The sequence below is a fragment of the Sclerotinia sclerotiorum genome, genomic scaffold (assembly GCF_000146945.2).
Source record: "Sclerotinia sclerotiorum 1980 UF-70 scaffold_9 genomic scaffold, whole genome shotgun sequence".
Lineage (NCBI taxonomy): Eukaryota > Fungi > Ascomycota > Leotiomycetes > Helotiales > Sclerotiniaceae > Sclerotinia > Sclerotinia sclerotiorum.
In genome coordinates, this window is record NW_001820827.1 from 1,234,253 (window position 1) to 1,254,838 (window position 20,586).

Here is a 20,586-nt window from a genome sequence, read left to right on the forward strand (position 1 = left end):
AGGTTCGGTACGAAATTCCACTTTTGATCATCACGAATTGTAAGATTACTACTAGCATAATCAATCAATCTCTCACATGGTAGAAAAGCCCTTCTGGCTTTTTGTATGTGAATTGAATAGTAATTTAGACGGATGGTTTTATTTTTATTTTTTGATCCAAAAGATATCTACAGCTATTTTTGTCCATTCAGAAAACTTATGGTGCTCTTGTAAGATTACCAGATGTTCCTGAACATCCAAGAAACGTACACAGTGGTGGCGCCGGAAACTTTCAAAAATTCAAGAATATATATGTGAATATACAGCTAATGTGGCAAATAATTCAGAAGTTAGATATCGTAATCTTAGTTTATCACAGAGTGTGAAACCCAGTATTAGGAGTACCTACCATATTATGAAAGACAACTTGTCATATACTGATTTACTGATATTCAATGCAATTCTACCATATTTGTGGTTTAAGGTGGACTTTTGTATCAAAGTATATAACCTCACTACTATTTTTTTGATATATTGAAAGAAAACCAGTGAGGCGTCATTAACTCATTTACGTCCAGTACTATGTGGTATGATATCTGATTTTATTAATATTGGATATTCGAGAAAGTAAAAAGAGATGTTGACCATAAAAGAGCAGTAAGATTCTGAGTTATGAAAAATGCTACTATTTACATAAGTCTCCTATCAAAAAAGACCTCAGCTACCACTGAAAACTTTCCGGCAACTAGAAATAGCTATCAGCTAGTATTTTCCCTGAACATGCCAAAGCCGTTCTGGTGTTTTCGTTTTCAAAAAAGGATAATGTCCACTTCTGAAATCATCAGATGCAAATGTTTCTAGGTCCCAAGGATCAATCTCTTCACCACCTGCATCGATAAAAAACTTTACTATGTGTGTCCATCTGTACTTCATTGCGTAAAGAACTAGACCTTCACTCGCGCTGATCTTATTGGTGATAGAATAGCCAGCTTCAACTAAGAGCCGTACCATTTCTAGATCACCGGTTCCAAATAGCATGACGAAACGCTTGTTTACACCTCTTATCAGCCCAATTATTTGTCTCATTGTGATGCGCGGCTTCTGCGAGGAGAAAACGCATGATGTGGTGATGATGGGCATATGCGATAATGGTTATTGGATCTGTTTTGCTGCTATTACAGGATAGTAGCAATGCAGCATCATCTACGAGAATCCGAACAATCTCTTCATGGCCTCTGGAGACTGCATGGCCTATAGCAGTGAACGAGCCCCTAATCATTATTTGGGGATTCCATCGGTCTCGACCAGCGCCGTGTGAAAGTAAAATGCGAATGATGCTTGCACGTCCTTTGTAGGCTGCACAGTGTATCGGAGACCAACCCGGCATGGTAAGAGTTTCGCGTGATGTAACACAATTGACGCTAACACCAGTTGCAATCATCGACTCAACTAATTCTTCCCGCCCTGAGTATGCAGCTTGCAACAAGACCTCCTCTTGGATCCTCGACCGCAGTGGTCCTGATTCGCAATACACATCCATAAGAAACGAAACAAGAGACAAATTTCCATATCTAGCTGCGGTGCGAATAATTTCGAAGCTCTTCACCTGGAAGTGGAAATGCTAAATTAAAACGCGGCTTTACAGGGACTTTTATGAACTCAAGATGATCATTAAACGCAGCAACACGTAGGCGCTTCCAGAAGAGCAGATGAACTTTTCCTTTTCTAGCATATACTTTGGTGGCCAATTCGGGCCGTAGTATAGTTAAATTGCATTCAAGTCAGCACCATTTTGGAGAAGAATCTGAATCATGTGGGTTCGTCCATATGCTGCTCCGAGATGCAACGGTCGCCCGAAAAACTGATTGTCATAATCAGCATCTAAATCCTAAATTTCAAACAAGTCTTCTATGAAAGCAACATCGTCAGCAATGATGGCCACGCTCAGGGTATTTTGTATCTCTGCGAGTTAACTGGCATCAACAAAATCTCTTTCAATAACAGTAGTTTGAGATGAGGTGGAAGATTGTGTTGGCCTTGGTGCACATAGATTTATATTTCTTCTACCATTTAGATCTCTATCTGTGCCCCACCACAAGCGTTCCTCGGCAGCTTCGCAAACAGCAATTTCACACTCTGTTTCGGCCTCATCACTGTGGCTTCGACGATATCTTGTAGCTTGTAATGCTTGATGTATGATGCGAGAACCGCTTGCTCCGGATTACGCTTCATCTCTATGTGTATGAAAAGCGGAACGATGCGAGGCAACTTGCTTGGAGGATACTTAAGACATACCTCAAGTGCATTATTGATGGGTCCATAAGGGCTGGTTTGGTAGTCATGGTAAGTTGCTTTTGTAACTGCTGTCATTGAAGAGCCTTGCCACTAAGTAGTATGGTTGCCAAAGCACGGGGATTGGGAACGTACTGCAAACTACTCGCAAACAGAGAGCTTTCCACAAGCCGATAGCGTCGAGAATCTCGGCGAAGATCAACGTTGTGATATCTTCAGGAAGGTTAGTAAGAGATTTGATATCAGCGTAGCCATAGTTATAGGCAAAGTTGCAATGTGCACATCGCAATATGTTTGAGTCGTTGGAAAGTTTTTTGTGATAGGAGATGTAGGTGGCTGAGTCGTATTGTACTGCCAATCACTATTCATATCAGTCACGTGTCGACCTGACTCGTATAAAGTCCATAGGTACCAAGAATAGAAGTTATATTCTAATTAACGAACTTTCCGTTCAACACCTTGAGTTGCGAGGTACTTATGTGTCTATACAAACTTTTACCCTTGAACCACATCAGACTTAATGGTTTCAGCCCGATTGGTTCAAAAAGCGCCAAACGTTAATATTACTAGAGACAGAAGAGATAACAAGTAAAGATTCTCTGTTTCGCAATAAAATATTCAAGAAAGCTCGCCGAAAGATCTAGGATAGGCACGAGGCAAGGGCAGTTCAAGATATTGCCCGATTGATTGTTTCTTCTGCGAAAACTCCGGTTATATAACCCATCTCAACTCCTTGATTGAAATGTAAATGGAAATTAGAATAATGCTAAATTTTTTATAGGTCTTATCTACACACGATACCAAACATAGAAGGCGAAAGTGAGAAAGACGAGAGAAATAGACTGTTAAAACTGTTGCTCATAAACTGTAGCAAGGAAAATTTCCAATCTAAAGCACGGTTAAGTATACTCTAAAGAACTAAAATGAGAATTTAACAATCAAGCGGACGATAGTATAATGATATAGCCTTAGAAAAATAGGATTTTCATACTAACTTTATTCTAATAGCGATGGATTTACTTAGCATGAATATTAGGTGATGTTTTATACTCTGTAGATTTTTGAGTATCTATATTTATCTGATGATATATGGAAGGAGGAGTTTAGAGTTACCTGTACATGAAGCATCATATCGATTTTCGAGATCCTAGATTTCTTCAAGCTCTAGAGTTATTCGAGATTGTCAATATCTGCTGAATATATCAAATCATACAAAATCATACAGATTAATCCGATGCCAACGTCTAAATTTTTTGCGAAGATAAAATTAATCCAGGCCCGAGAAATAAAATCTTGTAGTCCGCGAAATCACTACTATCGACGCCTCGTCGCGTCAACTCACCCCAGAGTATCCCGCCAACGAAATAATTAAGCGAAAACATTTCCAAATGCCGACGACGCTTGCTTTTTTTCACCCTGCTACGAATAAATTTTGAGAATGATGAAGCAGAATTAATGCTCGTAGCTCATTACGATATATCCAGTGCATCATATTAGCTTGTTCTAAGTAAGCGGTCTCGTCGGCGCAGAGAAGAAGCAAAAGGTTTTATATTTAATGATGTCACAGAGGAATGGAAGAGCGCTATGCTATCACTGAGCTCAGTATCGCTCCTGCCTAGCTACGAACTATCGCATTAGTTAAACTTTATGATTCTTAGAAGACGACAAACGGAAATAAACTCAAATCCAGCTAATGCTAGGTGAACTTAAAGCATAGGATCTTGCCAGAAAAACTAGTCCAGTGGCAAAAAAACAAAAAACTGCATCATCCAAAGATTTCTCCTAAGAAACTTCTTTTTCCCAATTCCATCGTCTCAAACCCACAACTTCATATTTAACTTGACTATCAATCAATTCATTGAATCTTTGGATCCTACATCCATAATAACAATTTGTACTCAAAATACATGTACCATTGCAATTAAAGAAGGAGATACTTCTCATCCTTATTCTTTCTTCACATCACCACATTGAAACTTTGCTTTGCAATTGGATCTGATCTTGTATTGGGACTACCATAGAAATCATCCATTATACAGTCTGTTTCACGACGTTCAAAATCTCCTCTTCGGTATCGTCTATTAACCACTCTCATCTTTGGCACTTCGTCTTCGTACATCCCATCGAAACGATCTCGTCTATCCCCGAACTTGTACCATACGGACCAGTCGTCTCATCAGTGTCACCAACTAGATATCGAACTATCCACAAATTTCGAATTTCCAATCGAAACTATCTATCCCGTCCCTGCAACTATACCATACGAGATGACTACACACCTCATCTCCACCGAGCTGTCTCTCCTTGATAGACCGACCCAGCCAACAACGGCAATCACGATAAACGGGCTTGTAACCTGTGAGGACTCCTCAACCCACCCAACCGAGGAAGATATGGAGTGCAGAAGGCTCGAAAGCCTTCCTGACTGCTCAATTCAGCGAGGTGAAGAAGAGGTGAGGCTCGAGAGGCTCAACCTTTCAGACGCTTCCCAAGATTTAAGGAGATTTGCTGCCAAAAAAGTCAGAAACAAGTCAAACTGCTTTATGTTAGGGCGAGAGAATTGTACTTTGAAACTGGCAGAGAGAAAGAAGTCGGTCAAGAATAGAAGTTTTGCGGCGTACACAAACTATCAAAAGAAACTTAGAGTACACCTTTACAAAAGGGAAACATTGATGGACATGTTGGGGCCGTTGGGGATGACAATGGATTGGGAGGAGAGAAACAAATTCTTCAAGGGGGAAAATGAGCAATTGAGAGCTCTGAGGAAAGAATCAGGCGAGGAGTTGCTCAATGCATGGCACGCAGTACAAGATAGTGCGCAAGAACTGAGAGAGGAAACGCGTGAGAGGTTATTAAAATTAATGGATGGTGAAGGAGAAATAGCAACAGGTTTAAAGAAAAGGTTGGATGAGATAGACGAGTGGGAAACTCAGGAAGAAAAGGAATATAAAACAGCGATGATGAAGTTACATAAGGAGTGGGAGGCATCAAAGAAAGCCATGAGGTTCAAGGGAGAGTTGCTTGGTGTGTTGAGCCGGTATTCCTAAGGAGACCTGATTAACAACTTGTCTCCAACCCGAAATCTTGTTCCTCCATGTTGAGTAGTTAGCGTCGTAGCAGTGGCATCGGAGCTACAAGCGTACGGGTAGTTAGCAACCTCTTCTGACCGCTCTTTTTTAACCATAAAAAAATACAATTTTTTGATCAGCGTGTTTGAATTTTACCCATAGCATAACGTAACTTATAAGTGCTCTCAATGTGAATGCCTTTTCGTGTTTGTACGTGAAATGATCGGTGTACTGCGGAGCCTAACAAAATTTACTTTGATAAGAAATTTCTCACCCTGTCCTCAACGTTGCAAAGAATCTTCTTCCTAGAAGTTGTTCTTTGCGGGCACGAATTATCGAGGGGAACCAGGTAACTGAAAAAAAGTGAAGGATTTGCCAAGATGACCGATCTTCCAAATTTCTTGTACGATTGATCCAACCACCTTGAATATTGGCAGTTATATACATTATGACGGTTATTTCATTTCTCCGGGTCATTCTTGTCTTTGATATCGTGCAATGAAAATATCTACATGAAGAGGAGGTCAATGTACGAGGGTAAGATTAGTCATCACAGTTAGCTACCCATTCAAATGAAGCTTAGAGTGGGGGGGGGATGAAGTTTATATTCCCTCAATTAGAAATCCTATATATTCTTCCAACTTCCATATATCCATCAATTTATTGTGTATCAGTCATTGTCATACCTTCGATCTGTCAAAGTTTTGAATGATTCAACGACATGACAGATGATTCACGTGAAGCGTAATGTAAGACTATCTTCAGACCCACCCAAGCCTACGAGTGAGTATATCGCCAATCAATCTTCATTATGCAAAAGGATTTGATACAATATCACATTATCCAAACATCCCACTGCGCTACAAAGATCACCAAGCTGCAGGATCATTTAAGGACATTGCTTACCTCTGCAGCATCCCCGAATATCAATCCCCAATGTTGGTTCCTGCCGCAAAAGGCGTTGAGCTGGGGATGAGGGATTTCTGTCCAACATGAGGGATTTTAGCCTGCTCGAATCCGAGGGCGCGGATAAGAAATTTTATCATCTGTACTCCTTAACAAGCTTATGGCTTGGAGCTCGCTCGAGAAGTAATCTAAATCTAGTGATAAATGTCATATTGTCAGAGTTTTCCAAAGGGTAAATTTCAGATATCAGTGATATCATCAGTGGAGCTGTTAGTCGCAAAGATATCTACCCTTCACAACCCCTGATATTGTTCTTTTCTACCCTTGAATGAGAGGGGATTGACCAATGGCTTTCATTATTTCCAATATATGTGGTGGGATGAGGCTGAGAAGGAAGGGAAGAGAGGAGAAGATAATACTGCTATGTCTACATACTCTATAAGTGAATTGAATCCTCATTGCTATTGAAGTAGAGTGTCTTCGCTATTCAGTTCTCAATTGTGCGATTGTTTCTTGTACTGTCACTGGCCTTTCAAGAACAGTATTTTGAGCATTTGTTCGCATCCTATTCAAACCCAGAGCCAGAGAATAAACATAATTCTCAAGCACTAGTACTGAGATGGCAGATCCAGCCCAGCAAATACACTTTGGGGACGAGATAAAGCCCATGAGGTCAAATAGATCGAATGGATTGGCATTTGGTGATGTGTTGGCAGAATCAAAAGTATCGCAGGCGGCCACTAGTCATGACTTCGAGGAGAAGGCATTAGAGATTGCTAATGAAGATCTGAATAAGAAGAAACAGGTATGTAGTTTGAAGATTTGACTTTGTCATGGTCATCCTAATTCTTCTTTCGGGTTATTCAGACTCTTTACCCTCCATGCAACAATCAATTTTCACGTTGCTTCGCTCACTCTATTCCAGACATATACCGGATGGATGCTTATGTGGCTAGCATACCAAAGTGTTGGTGTCATTTATGGGGATATCGGTAAGAGTTCAATGCCATTTTAATGCATCACAATAACTCACCATTTATCTCACAGGTACGAGTCCCCTCTATGTCTACTCCTCCACCTTTACAAACCACCCGTCATACGATGATCTAGTGGGCGCACTATCCATAATAATATGGACCCTCACTCTTATGGTTTCTGTAAAATATGTCTTTATCGTTTTGTCCGCCGATGACGATGGGGAAGGAGGCACATTTGCGCTCCACAGTTTACTAGCCCGTTATGCACATATCGTCCAACTAGATCCAAAGATTTCAGGAATGGTCAAGATGGAACGACATGATACTAATGAATTGAGGCCTTCGAATAATAACATCCGAACTTTTATCGAGGGATCCGCAGTCGCTAGAGTAGTTTTGAAATTCTTGGGTGTGGTAGGTGTTAGTATGGTTATGTCGTAAGTAACAAACTGTGGCCCGTATAAAAGACCACAAGCTAATGATCACCCACCAGAGATGGAGTTCTTACACCCGCCCAATCCGTACTGGGAGCGATTCAAGGAATTGAAGTTGCACAACCAGGTATCAGTACCAGCACAATCGTCGGAACCACTTGCGCTATCCTCATTTTACTATTTGCCATCCAGCCATTTGGAACCACAAAGATCGCATCTGCATTCGCCCCTATAGTCATCATTTGGCTACTATTCAATATGTGCACCGGCATTTATAACCTAGCTCAATACGACCACACTGTCCTAAAAGCATTCTCGCCCTATTTTGCAGGAGCATATTTCATGCGCAATAAAGAGGAAGGATGGCAATCATTAGGCGGACTTTTACTTGCTTTCACTGGAGTAGAAGCACTGTTTGCTGATCTAGGAGCTTTTAGTAAAAGAGCCGTGCAAATTTCCTGGCTAGGATTCACCTATCCTTGTCTATTATTGGCATATATAGGACAAGCTGCATATATTTCTCAAGACACTACAAGAACTGCTTATGCAAATCCTTTCTTCAATACTGTTCCTCCTGGGACATTCTGTAAGTGACAAAGTTTTCGCCTTTGACTTTGGCAGGAGATTAGCTAATAAAATACAGATTTTGCTCTTGTAATAGCAGTTCTAGCTGCTATCGTTGCTTCACAGGCTATGATTACAGCTAGTTTTCAATTGCTATCACAGGTTATGAGATTATCCTATTTTCCACATATCAAAACTGTTCATACGTCGAAATTGTTTCACGGACAAGTATATATGCCGTTAGCAAATTGGCTGCTTATGATTGGTACTGTTATAGTGACAGCAGTTTACAGTAACGCATGTCTCTGTTTTTCTACACACAATCTTTCACAATAGTATAGTTGAGCTATTTTACTAATATCATCCAGACTACTCGCCTCGGAAATGCCTATGGTGTTTGCGTAATCTTCGTAACCTTCATCACAACCTGCATGGTATCACTCGTCGCCATCATAATCTGGCGTATCAACGTCCTCATCGTCCTCATTTTCTTCTTAATCTTCGCCACCCTCGACGGCATCTATCTCTCTTCCGCCTTAAGAAAAGTACCCACCGGCGCCTGGTTTACTCTCCTCCTCGCCTCCATCCTCTCAAGCATATTCATCCTATGGCGATACGGCAAAGAACAACAATGGACCTCGGAATCCCAAGATCGCATCCCCCCCTCCCACTTCATAACCAGCGACCCACTCACTCCAAACCTCAATTTCCTAACCGCAGCATTCGGTTCCGCACCCCTCACTACCGTTCCAAGCATCGGTATCTTCTTCGATAAAATAGGCGATCAATTACCCATCGTCTTCACACAATTCGTACGCAAATTCTGCGCGACGCCGGAAATTATCATTTTTTTACATATGCGTCCGCTTTCCATTCCGCATGTGCCAGATACCCATCGTTATGTTATTCAACGTACATCTATCCCATCTTGTTACCGCATTACAATTCGTCATGGATATACCGATGATATCATTACTCCTTCCATCGGCTCAACACTCATTTCTCAACTCATCCTCTTTATAACTCGTGAACAAGCTACCTTTACCGGTCTGCAAAGTCATCTCGGAACATCTGAAAAGGAAAACTATAACATCCAATCCCCCCTCCCAACCTCAAACTCAAATGCAAACGCAACCAATATCCTCCACACCCCCACCATCCAAGCCGAACTCGACAAAATCCAACACGCGGCTTCAAATCAAATCGTCTATGTTCTCGGAAAAGAACAGATGAAAATTGCACGTCGCGGGGGGAAGAATATAAGAAATTGGATTCGGAGCGCTGTATTGTGGGTTTTCTTGTGGATGAGAGAGAATAGTAGGGGGAAGATGGCGGATTTGGATTTACCGGTTGAGGGGTTGGTGGAGGTGGGGTTTGTGAAGGTTATTTAGTTCCGTGGGGGGTATTTGTAAGTACACAATACCACACACTCGTATAGAAAATAATATGTATTTAATACCGACAAAGGAAAATAATATTTATTTGATATTGACAAAGGAACATGATATATTTGTATTGCATCAACAACTATCTTATGCACAAGTCAAATTAATTGACACTTTCCACCTCAATCACCTAGCCTAGCCTAGCAATCAGTATAGCTTCATTTCCTCCATTCCACTCTCTTCCTATGAATCTCATCTCATCACATCTCATCCCATCACAACATCCACCGATTTCACTTCTTGAAACACACTTTTGTCACCAAAAAAGTCCCATTCTTACAATCTCCATCTCAATATCCTTCTTTCAAAACCTTCATCTTATGTTCAAGGATCCATCCATCATATAACTCCCGAGACGCCGATAACAATTCCTCCATTCCTTCTCCAACCATATCCTTCCTTGCCATACCAAGCCAAGCAAGACCATACCAAAAATCGCACCAGACCACCATTCAATTCAACAACATAGGAACTATACCACACCACGCTATTTTCATATTTAACTCCGAGTCCCACGCCCCAGAAAGTTCCCGCGATCCAGCACTTGATCCATAACGTATCAAAATCCTTTATTCAAACTTGATCGTCCTCTCCATTTTCTTTTAAACTCCTCGCTTCATGTCAAATTCTTCTGGTGTATTCACACTATGCTAAATCATGATCGAGAAGGACTTCCATCCCCGTGTCGAGCTTGATGACTATCGCTTCTTTCTCGGCGACTTCCAACCTGGTCTCTATGACTATTACTTCTATTTCGTTGTGCTACTGCATCATTATAACTAGGTATAGGCGGTGGTGTAGTTTTTCTTCTTAACATTGGTGTCCTTTCACCATCTGTGCTTCCTCGAGGACTTCCTGCTTCTGATGGTAAAGGACTTGTATATTCTGGAGGTGGTTGTGCATTATCGTGTACACTTAATCCAGGTTGCGTTGTCGTATTTCCTGTAGGTGCTGGTGTAGAACTATTTGATGCCTCGCCGGGCTCTTCATGCGAAGGAATGTGTGTAAGTTGAGCTAAAGAAATATCTGTGGGTGATCGTAATGGTCCGGGGCTTGTAGGTGGACCATGCCTAAAATTTCCACTTCGAGTTCGTCCATGTCGTGGATCAGGTTGATAATAACCATTACTACTCTGTGCGCTCTCTCGTCCGGCCTCTAATAAAATGCTTCCTTGTTCACTACCATATGGAGGAGGAGGAGCAAGACTACCAGTCATAGGTGCTAAGCCCCATTTCTTAACATTTGCTTCAATAAAAACGAATCCGGATTGCCCGAAGTTGACATGTACTGTGCAAGGACCATTTGCTCCAACAGCTGGGAAAAGATTTTGTGATTTCAGACCGTGTGCTACATCTTCGAGCTTCTTTCCGTTTCGAGTGAAGAAAATTGTGCCAGTTCGCGGTCGATATCCTACTCCGATAACATCCCCTTGAACATATTGTGGTCCATATACCGGTCCGCTAAAAGGTTGATTATATCTTCGATGTCCAGTAGATGTATAAGCAACAGAATACTTGTGCCACCCTGCCTAATATCAGTAACTTTCTTCATTATTCATGATCCAAACAACATACCTGGTAATCTGAACAAAGGGTAAGGCTTTGTCGCTACTCCGATGCTAATGAGAGTATTTTCCGGCTTATCGTAAATCTTAGACTCCCAGTAATAAACCTCATTCTGTTTTGGTACCGGTAGATTCGTAAGAGTGCAACACTCACTATCAAAGAACTCGATTTCCGTCCTAGCCTCTACAAAACAATTTGCAATCTCCAACTCTGGTTCAAACTCCCAAGCAGAGACTCCCTTTTCTTGAATTGCCAAATATTGTGATAAGGAAATGTCGGTTGGTAATGAATCGGGTGGGTTTGATTGTACGAATGCTATGTAGACAATATGATTAGCATATCGAGTGATAGGTAGATAACGAATAGACGTACCTTTGGCTCTCAAATATTCAGTTCTTTGTAAATCATCCATTTCCTCCAAGGCTTCCGCCTCTTCCTTTGCAAAAGCCTGTTCATCATCATATTCTCCCGGCCTTCCGATCCGATCCAGTAAAATCCTTCCACTACTTGTATATTTGAAGAAATAAACAATCAAGAAGATCAAAGCTATCAGTATGGCTGAGCCAAATGAGCTCAGTAATCCAATCACCACACCATTTATCGTGGAATCATTGCTAGACTGAAGTTGAACATTGTCGCTAAGGCTACTGGTGGCAGCAGCCGGCACATATTGAACACTAGTCGGTTGTTGTAATGTATCTCGAAGAGCTTCCTGAGCGCCAGCTATTATGGGTATCGACGTTGGCGTTGAGGACAAGACCGAGGTCATAAGAGTTGATTGCTGCATCCCCCGCAGGACGTCCTCCATCATTATACGGTACCCTTATCGCACCCTTCAAATGTTGCCTGGGTTGTGTGCTTCCCTCTTCAAATGTCCCAAGGTAATAGCGAATATGAATCCAGCCCGATATTCTCGGCCAGCCGGAGTAGAAGAGTAACAAATTCTTGCAAGTGTTGGAGGATATCTTATCAAGCGCGAAAGCAAAAAATTTTGGATGTATTGTTGGTGGTTGTATTGAGGTGGAGAATGAGAAGTCCGTTGCTTGTGTGGTTTGTAAAGGCAGGTAGTAAAGTCTGGGATTGGGATGGTGGATGTGGATATGGATGGTTCGATGAACGGACGCTTTCGGCAGGGATGTTGATTTGTTAATGATTTTATTTTAGTGGCGATAGACGCATTTTCTTGTTTTCAGTTGCTTTTTCTCACCTAGGCCTGTCGAAAGCCTATGTACCGTATATACTATAAATTCTTATTTACCCGATTATGCATGCGCCGGTAGGTTAAGTAAGTGCAAGTGAATAATTTATTTGGTCAAACAATGAAGGGAGAGAAAAAATATGAAATCGATAAATATATCCAAGGTTAGTTAGGTAGGTATCATGTAATAATTTTATGAAGGGATAAAGGGGTGGGTGTATTTAGGGTTTAATCAGTTTAGAATTGATGGTTCTTTGAAGTGAAGTGAGTAAGTAAAGTGAAGGGAAGGGGAAAAGTCTGAGATTCTATTAGTGTATTTGCATCCTGATTGCTGTTTAGCTAGCCCCTCCTTTGACCTGAAAGGAGTAGTAGTCCGTCCGTAGACATGTGGGTGAATGAATGGTTTCACTTGACTTTGATATCAATCAATCATCGTTTCAATTTATTATGGTTCATTTCATTAAAGTATTGAGTAGATAGGGAGACCCTTCATTTATAGAAATAGAAATCTATGCAGCGTTTTTATATATGGAGGTGTATTGTTGTTTGAATAACAATTGACCAGAAAAAGAATCAATGAAGAATTGTTCTTATGAAATCGATAATGAAGGAATGAACATTCAGTACCTAGGTAGTAAGCAAGGTCTAAGAGGTAATCATTAACCGTACAAAAGACAATAATAATAATACCTAGGAACAAGTAAGGACCGGCCGGAGTTTCGTCACATCATCTCCACTAACCTTAATACATTAATACATTTCATTCCGAGGTCACCAATGGTAAAACTCTCTCAGATGTTAATAATCCTATCATCTGTATATTACCGGCGCATAAAACTTCTTAGCCGCTCTGCTCGGCCACAACCTCGTTACTCCCCATTACCCAATCACACTTTCCTTAAACCACTGAAACATTTATCGACTTCCCCAGAACTACATCCCAGACACAAACTCGATTTCTAGTAATCGTAACTACGATCTCAGAAAATCCGTCGTTCAATCTGTCAAATTTGCTTCTTTCAATATATCGATATCATGATAACATTCATCATGCAATCCATCCAGCACACAGAAAACCACCTTGCAACCATTTGTCTCCCAGAGGGGAAATATCTGAACCACAGGACCAATACTTTCTCGAGCCAGGGGCCGTTGTTTGTACGTTGACAATCTCGAGTTTAGTGCTCGATATATATAGTCAGCGCAAATTTCTGATATACTCGCATCAAATTCCCATATTTCCCCTTCCACCTTCACCATTCACCAATCCAGAAGGATAGCCAGTTCACCAAAGGGCTTGGTTGTAGAGACAGTGGTATACAGGGATATTTCTGCAGTCAACTATAAAAACCAAGTGGTTAGTTTATACTGTTGTGTCATGTTCCAGAACGGTTACCCACTATTTTCTAAACCACGCTGAATTTCCCAGTGGGTGATCTTATTAGTATGGGAATCATCAAATATTTGCATCATCAAAAATATAGGATCTTGTGTTTTGTGTTCTATTATATCCCCCCAAAGACCTTTTATATACCTGATGAATTTGAATACCTGCTAGAAGCCGGAGTGTCTTCAAATTACGATGCCGTCGCGTCTCTTCAATCAACTTCCACTTCGTCTGTTCCCAGAATGCATAAAGGTTATAGTTACACTACACCAACTGGTGCGTACTCGCAACTTCTGTGCATCTTAGAAACTATCACATTCAGTTAACTGGAGTATAAAATTAATCGAATCACCAGAAGATAAAGTCAAGTGACGTTGGTCATTTGCATAGTGTTGTATTTGATGGTCGTTACACAATAAGTGGCCGCAAACACTGTTGTTTGGCGCGTGAATTCTCGTAATCACCTCAAATATCAGTATTACTAAATATTTGGATTTCTACCATAACATTCATCTCATACCCGATTCAAATTCCACACATTAAACTGTAAGAGAAGCTTGTAGTACATCCCCATCTTACGTACAGGATAAATTTGTGCCCCAAATCAGACACACACTCCATCCTCAATCGCAGTATACACTCTTAGAGAGACCACCAGTTGCAAGGTATCATCTTCCATCTGCGTCTAGGGCCTCTTGAAAAAGTCCAAAAAGCTCCTTTCACGTGGTTTGGAGGTATCTAGATACCAGCGCCGTCCTATATCCCATTTCCAGACAAGGCCATCCGACCCTCGATAAGTCATTTGCTTTCCTCTTCTCGAAAACAGTCTCATTTGATTATCAAGAGTGAGCTCTTTCAACGACAATTCTTCCTGACCTTCGAAGGCTTTTCGAATATCCCCTGAATGTTGCAGGTGATGAACAGGCCTATCCGCGTGGTTGATGAGATGACTTTTCCATTTCGCATCTTCGATGTCTAGCCCAGCACCCAGATTGACCCATTTTGTGACAACTACCGCAAGCCCCCGCTCTCCAAAATCTAATACACCGAACACAAAGTCCATGTAACAATAAGAACATTGCAATGTTTGTTCAAGACGTTTTCCTCGAGCCCATGGAGCTGTTCGCGGGTCGAGTCTAGATCTCACCAAATTTGATACTCGATTTTCCTTACAAGCGCCTATTCTTGTATGTATACATATATCAGTGGAAAGACTGTCCTTAGCTAAGTTGTCGATGAATTCCTCGAGTCGGCTTTGTGGGAGTAGAGTCCATGTTTGAGACCGCATCAAAAGTTCGTTGGAGACAATCTGGGCATCGGCAGACAACAAGGCAACCTTCTGCTTTTTCACATCGTGTTCAACCTCTACAATTTGAAAAGCTTCGAGAGGAAATCCAATATCGGTACCGTGTAAATGTTGCCTTATTGCCAGCTGGATGTGAGGAAAATTTATTCGAAACCGCGAAAAAAACAAATTATTATAGCCGAAAATATCCCCAGCACAAGGAGGACGGCGGCGGTAGTCAATATTGCGGGGCCAATTAATCACACTCGTTCGATGAATGCGGGTACAAACCTGACATATGAAGTGCTCAGGAAGGTCTTTCGCTAACAATGACAGAAGTGCGGACAAGACATCAGGTGTCTCGGTTTTTAAAGACTTCCAGGAGTCGGACCCAAGTGTATAATACATACGGCGGCTACTGAGAGCAAGACAGGCGATAGATGGTGTTGGAAGCATGTTTGCTATCAATAATATTATTTCTGGTGGAAGGCGAAATAGTGGTGATGCGATTGGCTCCTCTTCTGCTTCGGCAGCAGTATCAGGTCGAGCCTTTAACCTAAGTTTTCTGAAAATCTTCCGCAGCGAGATCATTCTGGACATTGTCTCAAGGTGAAGGGTCTTTCGATTTTTTTGTTCTTGGATTTTCTCTGGGTTGGGTTATTGTTTTTAAGTATGGGGAGTACTCGACTAGCTTCACTCTACCCCAAAGTGCTCATGCTTAATCGGTCTAGTGCATTCTACGATTTTGTTGCCTTGGTAGCAAGATTCACGGACCTCTTTGGACCTCTTTTCGAATGCTCCAGGCTTATCTTTCAATCAGTACCCAATTCACTTCCTCGTCTTCGCAAACAGTAGGGGCAGTTTTCCCAGAATTCCTTGGGTAACTGATTCATAGATATTATGTTATACCTGAACCACCGGTCATGACATTAAAGTGCAAGTTTTAGCCTAGTTTGTTTCAATGTGCTGGCATCTGGGACCGCGGACTTTAAAGGAATTGTTGACGTTTATATATGGACAGTCTTTTCTTGTGACGATATAAGATCTCACCTGCACATTCAAATCTATTTCCCGCAATTTGAGCTGTTCCCAAGGCTGTCCTCACATTTACTAAGGACATTATTGAAATACCTAGTAGGAAACTTTTAAAATCAAATTGTGAGAATTTGCCCGATGGCAGACAATTTCCTCATTCGATACCTAGGTAGGTAGTAAATGGTGCTCACGTGCAACGATATTTATTTGTTGCACATCATTGATCTGAAGCAGGGATCGAAAGCCGCTTTTAACTTTCCACGGAATCAAATGTGAAGTTTAAACGGTATCCGTTATCTTTCAAGGAGGCCTTTTCTAACTCTACACGAGTCGACAGCTTCTAATGGGTAGACTTGTATTGAAACGCTAAAAGATCCGACAAGCATTGTTCGAAGCTATTTATGTGTCTGTATTAACATCTGCTACGTTATGAGAAGAACATATCTTATATCACTTGAATCCATTATATCGAGCCGTACTCGAAAAATCACCAATATTGAATCCACTCGAATCCCGTCTATAATATTAAAAGGTATGGTACACTGAAGCCTAGCATCAGATTTATTCCACAACTTAAATCATTGAAAATGTTGATCCAATTTACATGACTGACCAACTGCGTGAATTAATCGCGAGGTTAAAAGATCACCAGACGAAGGGGTGGAATAGGAAGTGAATGATTGCACTATGTTCACAGCTATCAATCTACATACTAAATCCCAAGAAACTCAAGATAGGTATCCTTAGTGCTCGTATCATACTTGAAATCAGAAAGAACACTACTCGTACCTACTCAATAATAGATGATCTTCCTGGTATTAAAACTTGGAAACAAAATGATAGGCGCAGACGGCACTAGCGGTCGACTTAAACTTTGAGCATTCTTCCAGGCCTAAAACTATGTATGTAGGCTTTGCTTCATGAATCAAAACCAGAAAAAGCACCCATTATCAACGGAAATTTGGGCTTGTCATCAAAAAAGTGTATGTGTGAACTTCGAAGCTACTAGATAGAGCGCATGAATAATAATAAGAGTCAATCAATTATTGAAGTGAAATTTTATATGGTGGACTTTTATGACCCACTAATAAATACAACGCCCGTCTAACCCACAAATCAGCATCATCAAAACTCTCCATCCCCCAAACTAAAAACACAACACAAAAGACCTTCTAGACAAATCTTCGAACTTCCTGCTTCTTTCAAACCATCCTTTCTTCCTCCCATCCACCACGACCAAAAATAAACTTTCCACTCAACAACCACCCCAAAAGGTGGACAAGGTCAAAAAGTCAATTGCCTACTACTGGAATCGAACCAATGATCTTAGCATTGCTATTACATACAAGTGCTACGCGTTACCACTGCGCCAAGCAGGCTTTACTTAGAAGTTAACTTCTAGTAGTGGTTGTGGAGACACTTGTTATTTGGTAATATATAGAATAATTGAATCTTGAAGTGCCAAAGTCTTCATCTCTGCTTCGCAATTATTATCTAAAATCCCCTTCAGCTCATTTCGAAGGGTCCAATAGCTGCAGACGTTTGTAGATAATTGACATTGCTGCCATGGCATAGTTTCGTCATTAACTACTGTCTGTTCCATTTAATGGGCTTTGAATTCATTAAATTATTTTAATAGACTTCATAGCACTACTATTTATCATTTCTTGTCCTAAGCAACGAGTAATACTATGCTTTCATATATCAATTATCATTTTCTGTAAATAGCTATACTAGGTATTTCATGGTATCTCGTCCTCGCAGCATTTTTCAAAGGCCAAACCAAAAAAAATCCCCCCAAAATTCGTTCCATAGTCAATTGTCTCTCATATATATCATAAACCTTTACTCGTTGCTTCATTCTGTCTTTGCCAAAGAAACATCATCATTCGAAGCTGTAGCTCCTCCAGCAGCAATGGTTAAACCTTGAACAATTTCACTTCCAGTCACATATATAATATACGAAGGAACAACTAGCCATGCACCACTAAAGAAAGTTAGAGAATATGCATACCTCTCACAACCTCAAATGACTTACTTTGGAATGATCCATAAGAATATAAGATCACGAATACTATTATGACCAATATTTTCAAAGCCAGAATAATATTCATTCATCCCTAAGATTATCTTAGCAAAAACATCACCAAAACCAATACCCAATTCAGACTTACAATACAACAGCGTCTTGCTCACAGTCATAACAGCAGCACTATAACCCACCAACACAGCCACCGCCCCCATCTTCCCATCCACAAACCTTTGCTCTCCAAGAAACCCCGAATTCTTTGGAGCACCTCTGCCTTGAGCAGCCGATGATTTCCCATAAGCATATAAAATATACAAATAGTAATAATACATGCCGCTCTCAATAACATTTAAAAAGGTCTGCGCGGCCGTAAATCCATTGTGCTCATTATAAGCCTTCCATCCATATATATAATCGACCTTGCCGTATAATTCATACGGCGCCCAAATGGGCCAATGCAGTGACCCGCCCGGCATAGAAAGAGGTCGAAGCATTACATATCCGGCATCCCATGCTACGAGTGGTAGAGAGATAAAGAGCCAGATGATGGTGAGGTTAGAGGGGGTATGCGCCCATGGTCCTTTGCGGAGGGGATTGCGAGAGGGGATGGTAGGTGTGCGAGTGGGTGTTTCCGGGAATTCTTGCGGGTGTCCGCGTGTTGATACCATTTTTCTTTGTTTGTAATTTTCTTTCTGGTTCTTTTTCTAGAAAATTATTTGGGTGAATAGTCGGATGGAATTGTTTGGTTAGATTCTAGTATTTAAATAGATAAATCTGTTCAGATCTTCTTCTGAAACTTGTTGCACATTCTTCCTTTCGAATCACCATCAATCAAATCAATCAATCAGCCGAATCTGGGGAAAGCTCTCGGGATTTCCTATTTCCGATCCCTGCCCTGTTCATGAACACACATGGCAAAATTCACAAGCAAGACTCAAACGTCATAGGCTACATTTTGATTACTCGAAATTTCTTGCCTCTAATAGATTGTACCAGCACTACAGTCATCTCCGTATTTGAGACAGTTCCATCTTTTGTTCAATACCCTATGTTATAGTACCATATCCCAACAATGGCATCGCCCTCCCACAATAAAAGACGCTCGTCGCGCATAGTTGAAGCGACATCAACAAGTGTCAAAATGACTCCGCGCAGATCACCATTTCTTCCAACCCCCTTCGAATCAATACTCCTCTCCATATATCCTGCAACATTACTCCTAGGCTCGATATTCTCGGTTCTAAGCCCCGATGTACGAGCATCCGAATACAGCGCCGCACTTCAATCACATACGCCCAGCACCGCTCCCTCTTATTTCGCAAAGAAAAGCAATATTTTCAATCAATGGTTCGTGAAGAAAGGTTGGGCGTGGATTACCGCTAGCTATTTTTTCTTCCTCCTAACGCATCCATCGACTGGTCCTCCGGGCGTTCTCACCGTCACTCCAAGACGACTCCGCGGATTTTTACGCTATGCGGTTGTGACCACCTGGTGGATCTTCGTCACGCAATGGTTTTTTGGCCCGGCAATTATTGATCGCGGATTTATCATAACGGGTGGTCAATGTGATATGGTTGATGCGGCAGAGAAGGGACACGTCGATATGGATGATACGCGTCAGTTTCTCACGGGGGTAGCTTGTAAAGCTGTAGGTGGAAAATGGAGAGGTGGTCATGATATCAGTGGACATGTATTCTTGCTTGTTCTTGGGAGTATGTTTCTATTCCAGGAAGTACTTCATGTTGTGTTACGCAGCTCGGGAATAAAGGAGGAACGCACAATAGTGATGGAAGATGGAGCGATCAAATCTGCGGATGTGGAAGCGCCTCCGCAGAATGAAGCAGAGGGATTGAATCAAGATGGTTGGTTAGGTCTTAGTGTGAGGATTATACTAGGGGTGGCGGGATTGAGTTTGTTCATGTTAGCTATGACGGCCATGTATTTCCATACGTGGTTTGAGAAGTTTACGGGACTGATTGTCGCTTTTGGAGGAGTGTTTGTGGTATTTTGGTTGCCACGATTGAATCCGGCTGTGAGATCGGTTTTGGGGATGCCGGGGATCTAAAGGATGATGATGATGATAATCATGACTTAAAGGAAACGGATACATGAAAAGAGTAATAGAAGCTTTGTATCTATAGATGTGAATAATACTACTGTTTTTATCGAAACAACACAATATTGCAACAAAAGAACAGTGATGAAACTGTAACCTTAAGCTAGAGTCTTAAACAAACGCATCAACATTCGGGACAACGCAAATCGGACATAGATGAATCACACACAAGTAGCTATAACATCTGGAAGTACTAGGTAAATAACCCAGACAAATACACCTATTCAAAACTCACTGACACAAAACGAGTTTCAAATATCGTTTCCAAATTCCGGGAGTACAGATGTTTCGTTTGATGATGGATGG

The 20,586-nt window shown here is 41.2% G+C and overlaps 8 protein-coding genes and 1 non-coding gene across 9 annotated transcripts; 4 read left to right on the forward strand and 5 right to left on the reverse strand.

The window, feature by feature from the left end:
* Positions 1 to 741: 741 nt before the first annotated feature.
* Positions 742 to 1,065, reverse strand: SS1G_07395 (predicted protein; the record flags this gene model as incomplete). The annotated part of the gene is made up of 1 exon (XM_001591899.1): positions 742 to 1,065. One exon carries the CDS (start codon positions 1,063 to 1,065, stop codon positions 742 to 744), a length of 324 nt encoding a protein of 107 aa, XP_001591949.1.
* A 1,254-nt stretch (positions 1,066 to 2,319) lies between these two features.
* Positions 2,320 to 2,569, forward strand: SS1G_07396 (predicted protein; the record flags this gene model as incomplete). The annotated part of the gene is made up of 2 exons (XM_001591900.1): positions 2,320 to 2,322; positions 2,387 to 2,569. The coding sequence occupies 2 exons, from the start codon at positions 2,320 to 2,322 to the stop codon at positions 2,567 to 2,569; spliced, it is 186 nt and encodes a 61-aa protein (XP_001591950.1).
* A 1,969-nt stretch (positions 2,570 to 4,538) lies between these two features.
* On the forward strand, positions 4,539 to 5,706 carry SS1G_07397 (predicted protein; the record flags this gene model as incomplete). Its single annotated transcript, XM_001591901.1, has 2 exons — positions 4,539 to 5,295; positions 5,603 to 5,706. 2 exons carry the CDS (start codon positions 4,539 to 4,541, stop codon positions 5,704 to 5,706), a joined length of 861 nt encoding a protein of 286 aa, XP_001591951.1.
* Positions 5,707 to 6,864: 1,158 nt separating this feature from the next.
* On the forward strand, positions 6,865 to 9,611 carry SS1G_07398 (hypothetical protein; the record flags this gene model as incomplete). Its single annotated transcript, XM_001591902.1, has 6 exons — positions 6,865 to 7,050; positions 7,171 to 7,237; positions 7,293 to 7,659; positions 7,716 to 8,242; positions 8,300 to 8,448; positions 8,589 to 9,611. 6 exons carry the CDS (start codon positions 6,865 to 6,867, stop codon positions 9,609 to 9,611), a joined length of 2,319 nt encoding a protein of 772 aa, XP_001591952.1.
* Positions 9,612 to 10,320: 709 nt separating this feature from the next.
* Positions 10,321 to 11,999, reverse strand: SS1G_07399 (hypothetical protein; the record flags this gene model as incomplete). The annotated part of the gene is made up of 3 exons (XM_001591903.1): positions 10,321 to 11,189; positions 11,240 to 11,545; positions 11,603 to 11,999. The coding sequence occupies 3 exons, from the start codon at positions 11,997 to 11,999 to the stop codon at positions 10,321 to 10,323; spliced, it is 1,572 nt and encodes a 523-aa protein (XP_001591953.1).
* A 1,689-nt stretch (positions 12,000 to 13,688) lies between these two features.
* SS1G_07400 (predicted protein) lies at positions 13,689 to 15,691 on the reverse strand (the record flags this gene model as incomplete). The annotated part of the gene is made up of 4 exons (XM_001591904.1): positions 13,689 to 13,769; positions 14,084 to 14,124; positions 14,692 to 14,994; positions 15,511 to 15,691. 4 exons carry the CDS (start codon positions 15,689 to 15,691, stop codon positions 13,689 to 13,691), a joined length of 606 nt encoding a protein of 201 aa, XP_001591954.1.
* Positions 15,692 to 17,432: 1,741 nt separating this feature from the next.
* SS1G_14695 lies at positions 17,433 to 17,514 on the reverse strand. The gene has a single exon. It is a non-coding gene; the product is annotated as a tRNA-Thr (tRNA).
* Positions 17,515 to 17,992: 478 nt separating this feature from the next.
* SS1G_07402 (hypothetical protein) lies at positions 17,993 to 18,832 on the reverse strand (the record flags this gene model as incomplete). Its single annotated transcript, XM_001591905.1, has 3 exons — positions 17,993 to 18,122; positions 18,174 to 18,255; positions 18,310 to 18,832. 3 exons carry the CDS (start codon positions 18,830 to 18,832, stop codon positions 17,993 to 17,995), a joined length of 735 nt encoding a protein of 244 aa, XP_001591955.1.
* Positions 18,833 to 19,305: 473 nt separating this feature from the next.
* SS1G_07403 (hypothetical protein) lies at positions 19,306 to 20,229 on the forward strand (the record flags this gene model as incomplete). The annotated part of the gene is made up of 1 exon (XM_001591906.1): positions 19,306 to 20,229. One exon carries the CDS (start codon positions 19,306 to 19,308, stop codon positions 20,227 to 20,229), a length of 924 nt encoding a protein of 307 aa, XP_001591956.1.
* Positions 20,230 to 20,586: the final 357 nt, after the last annotated feature.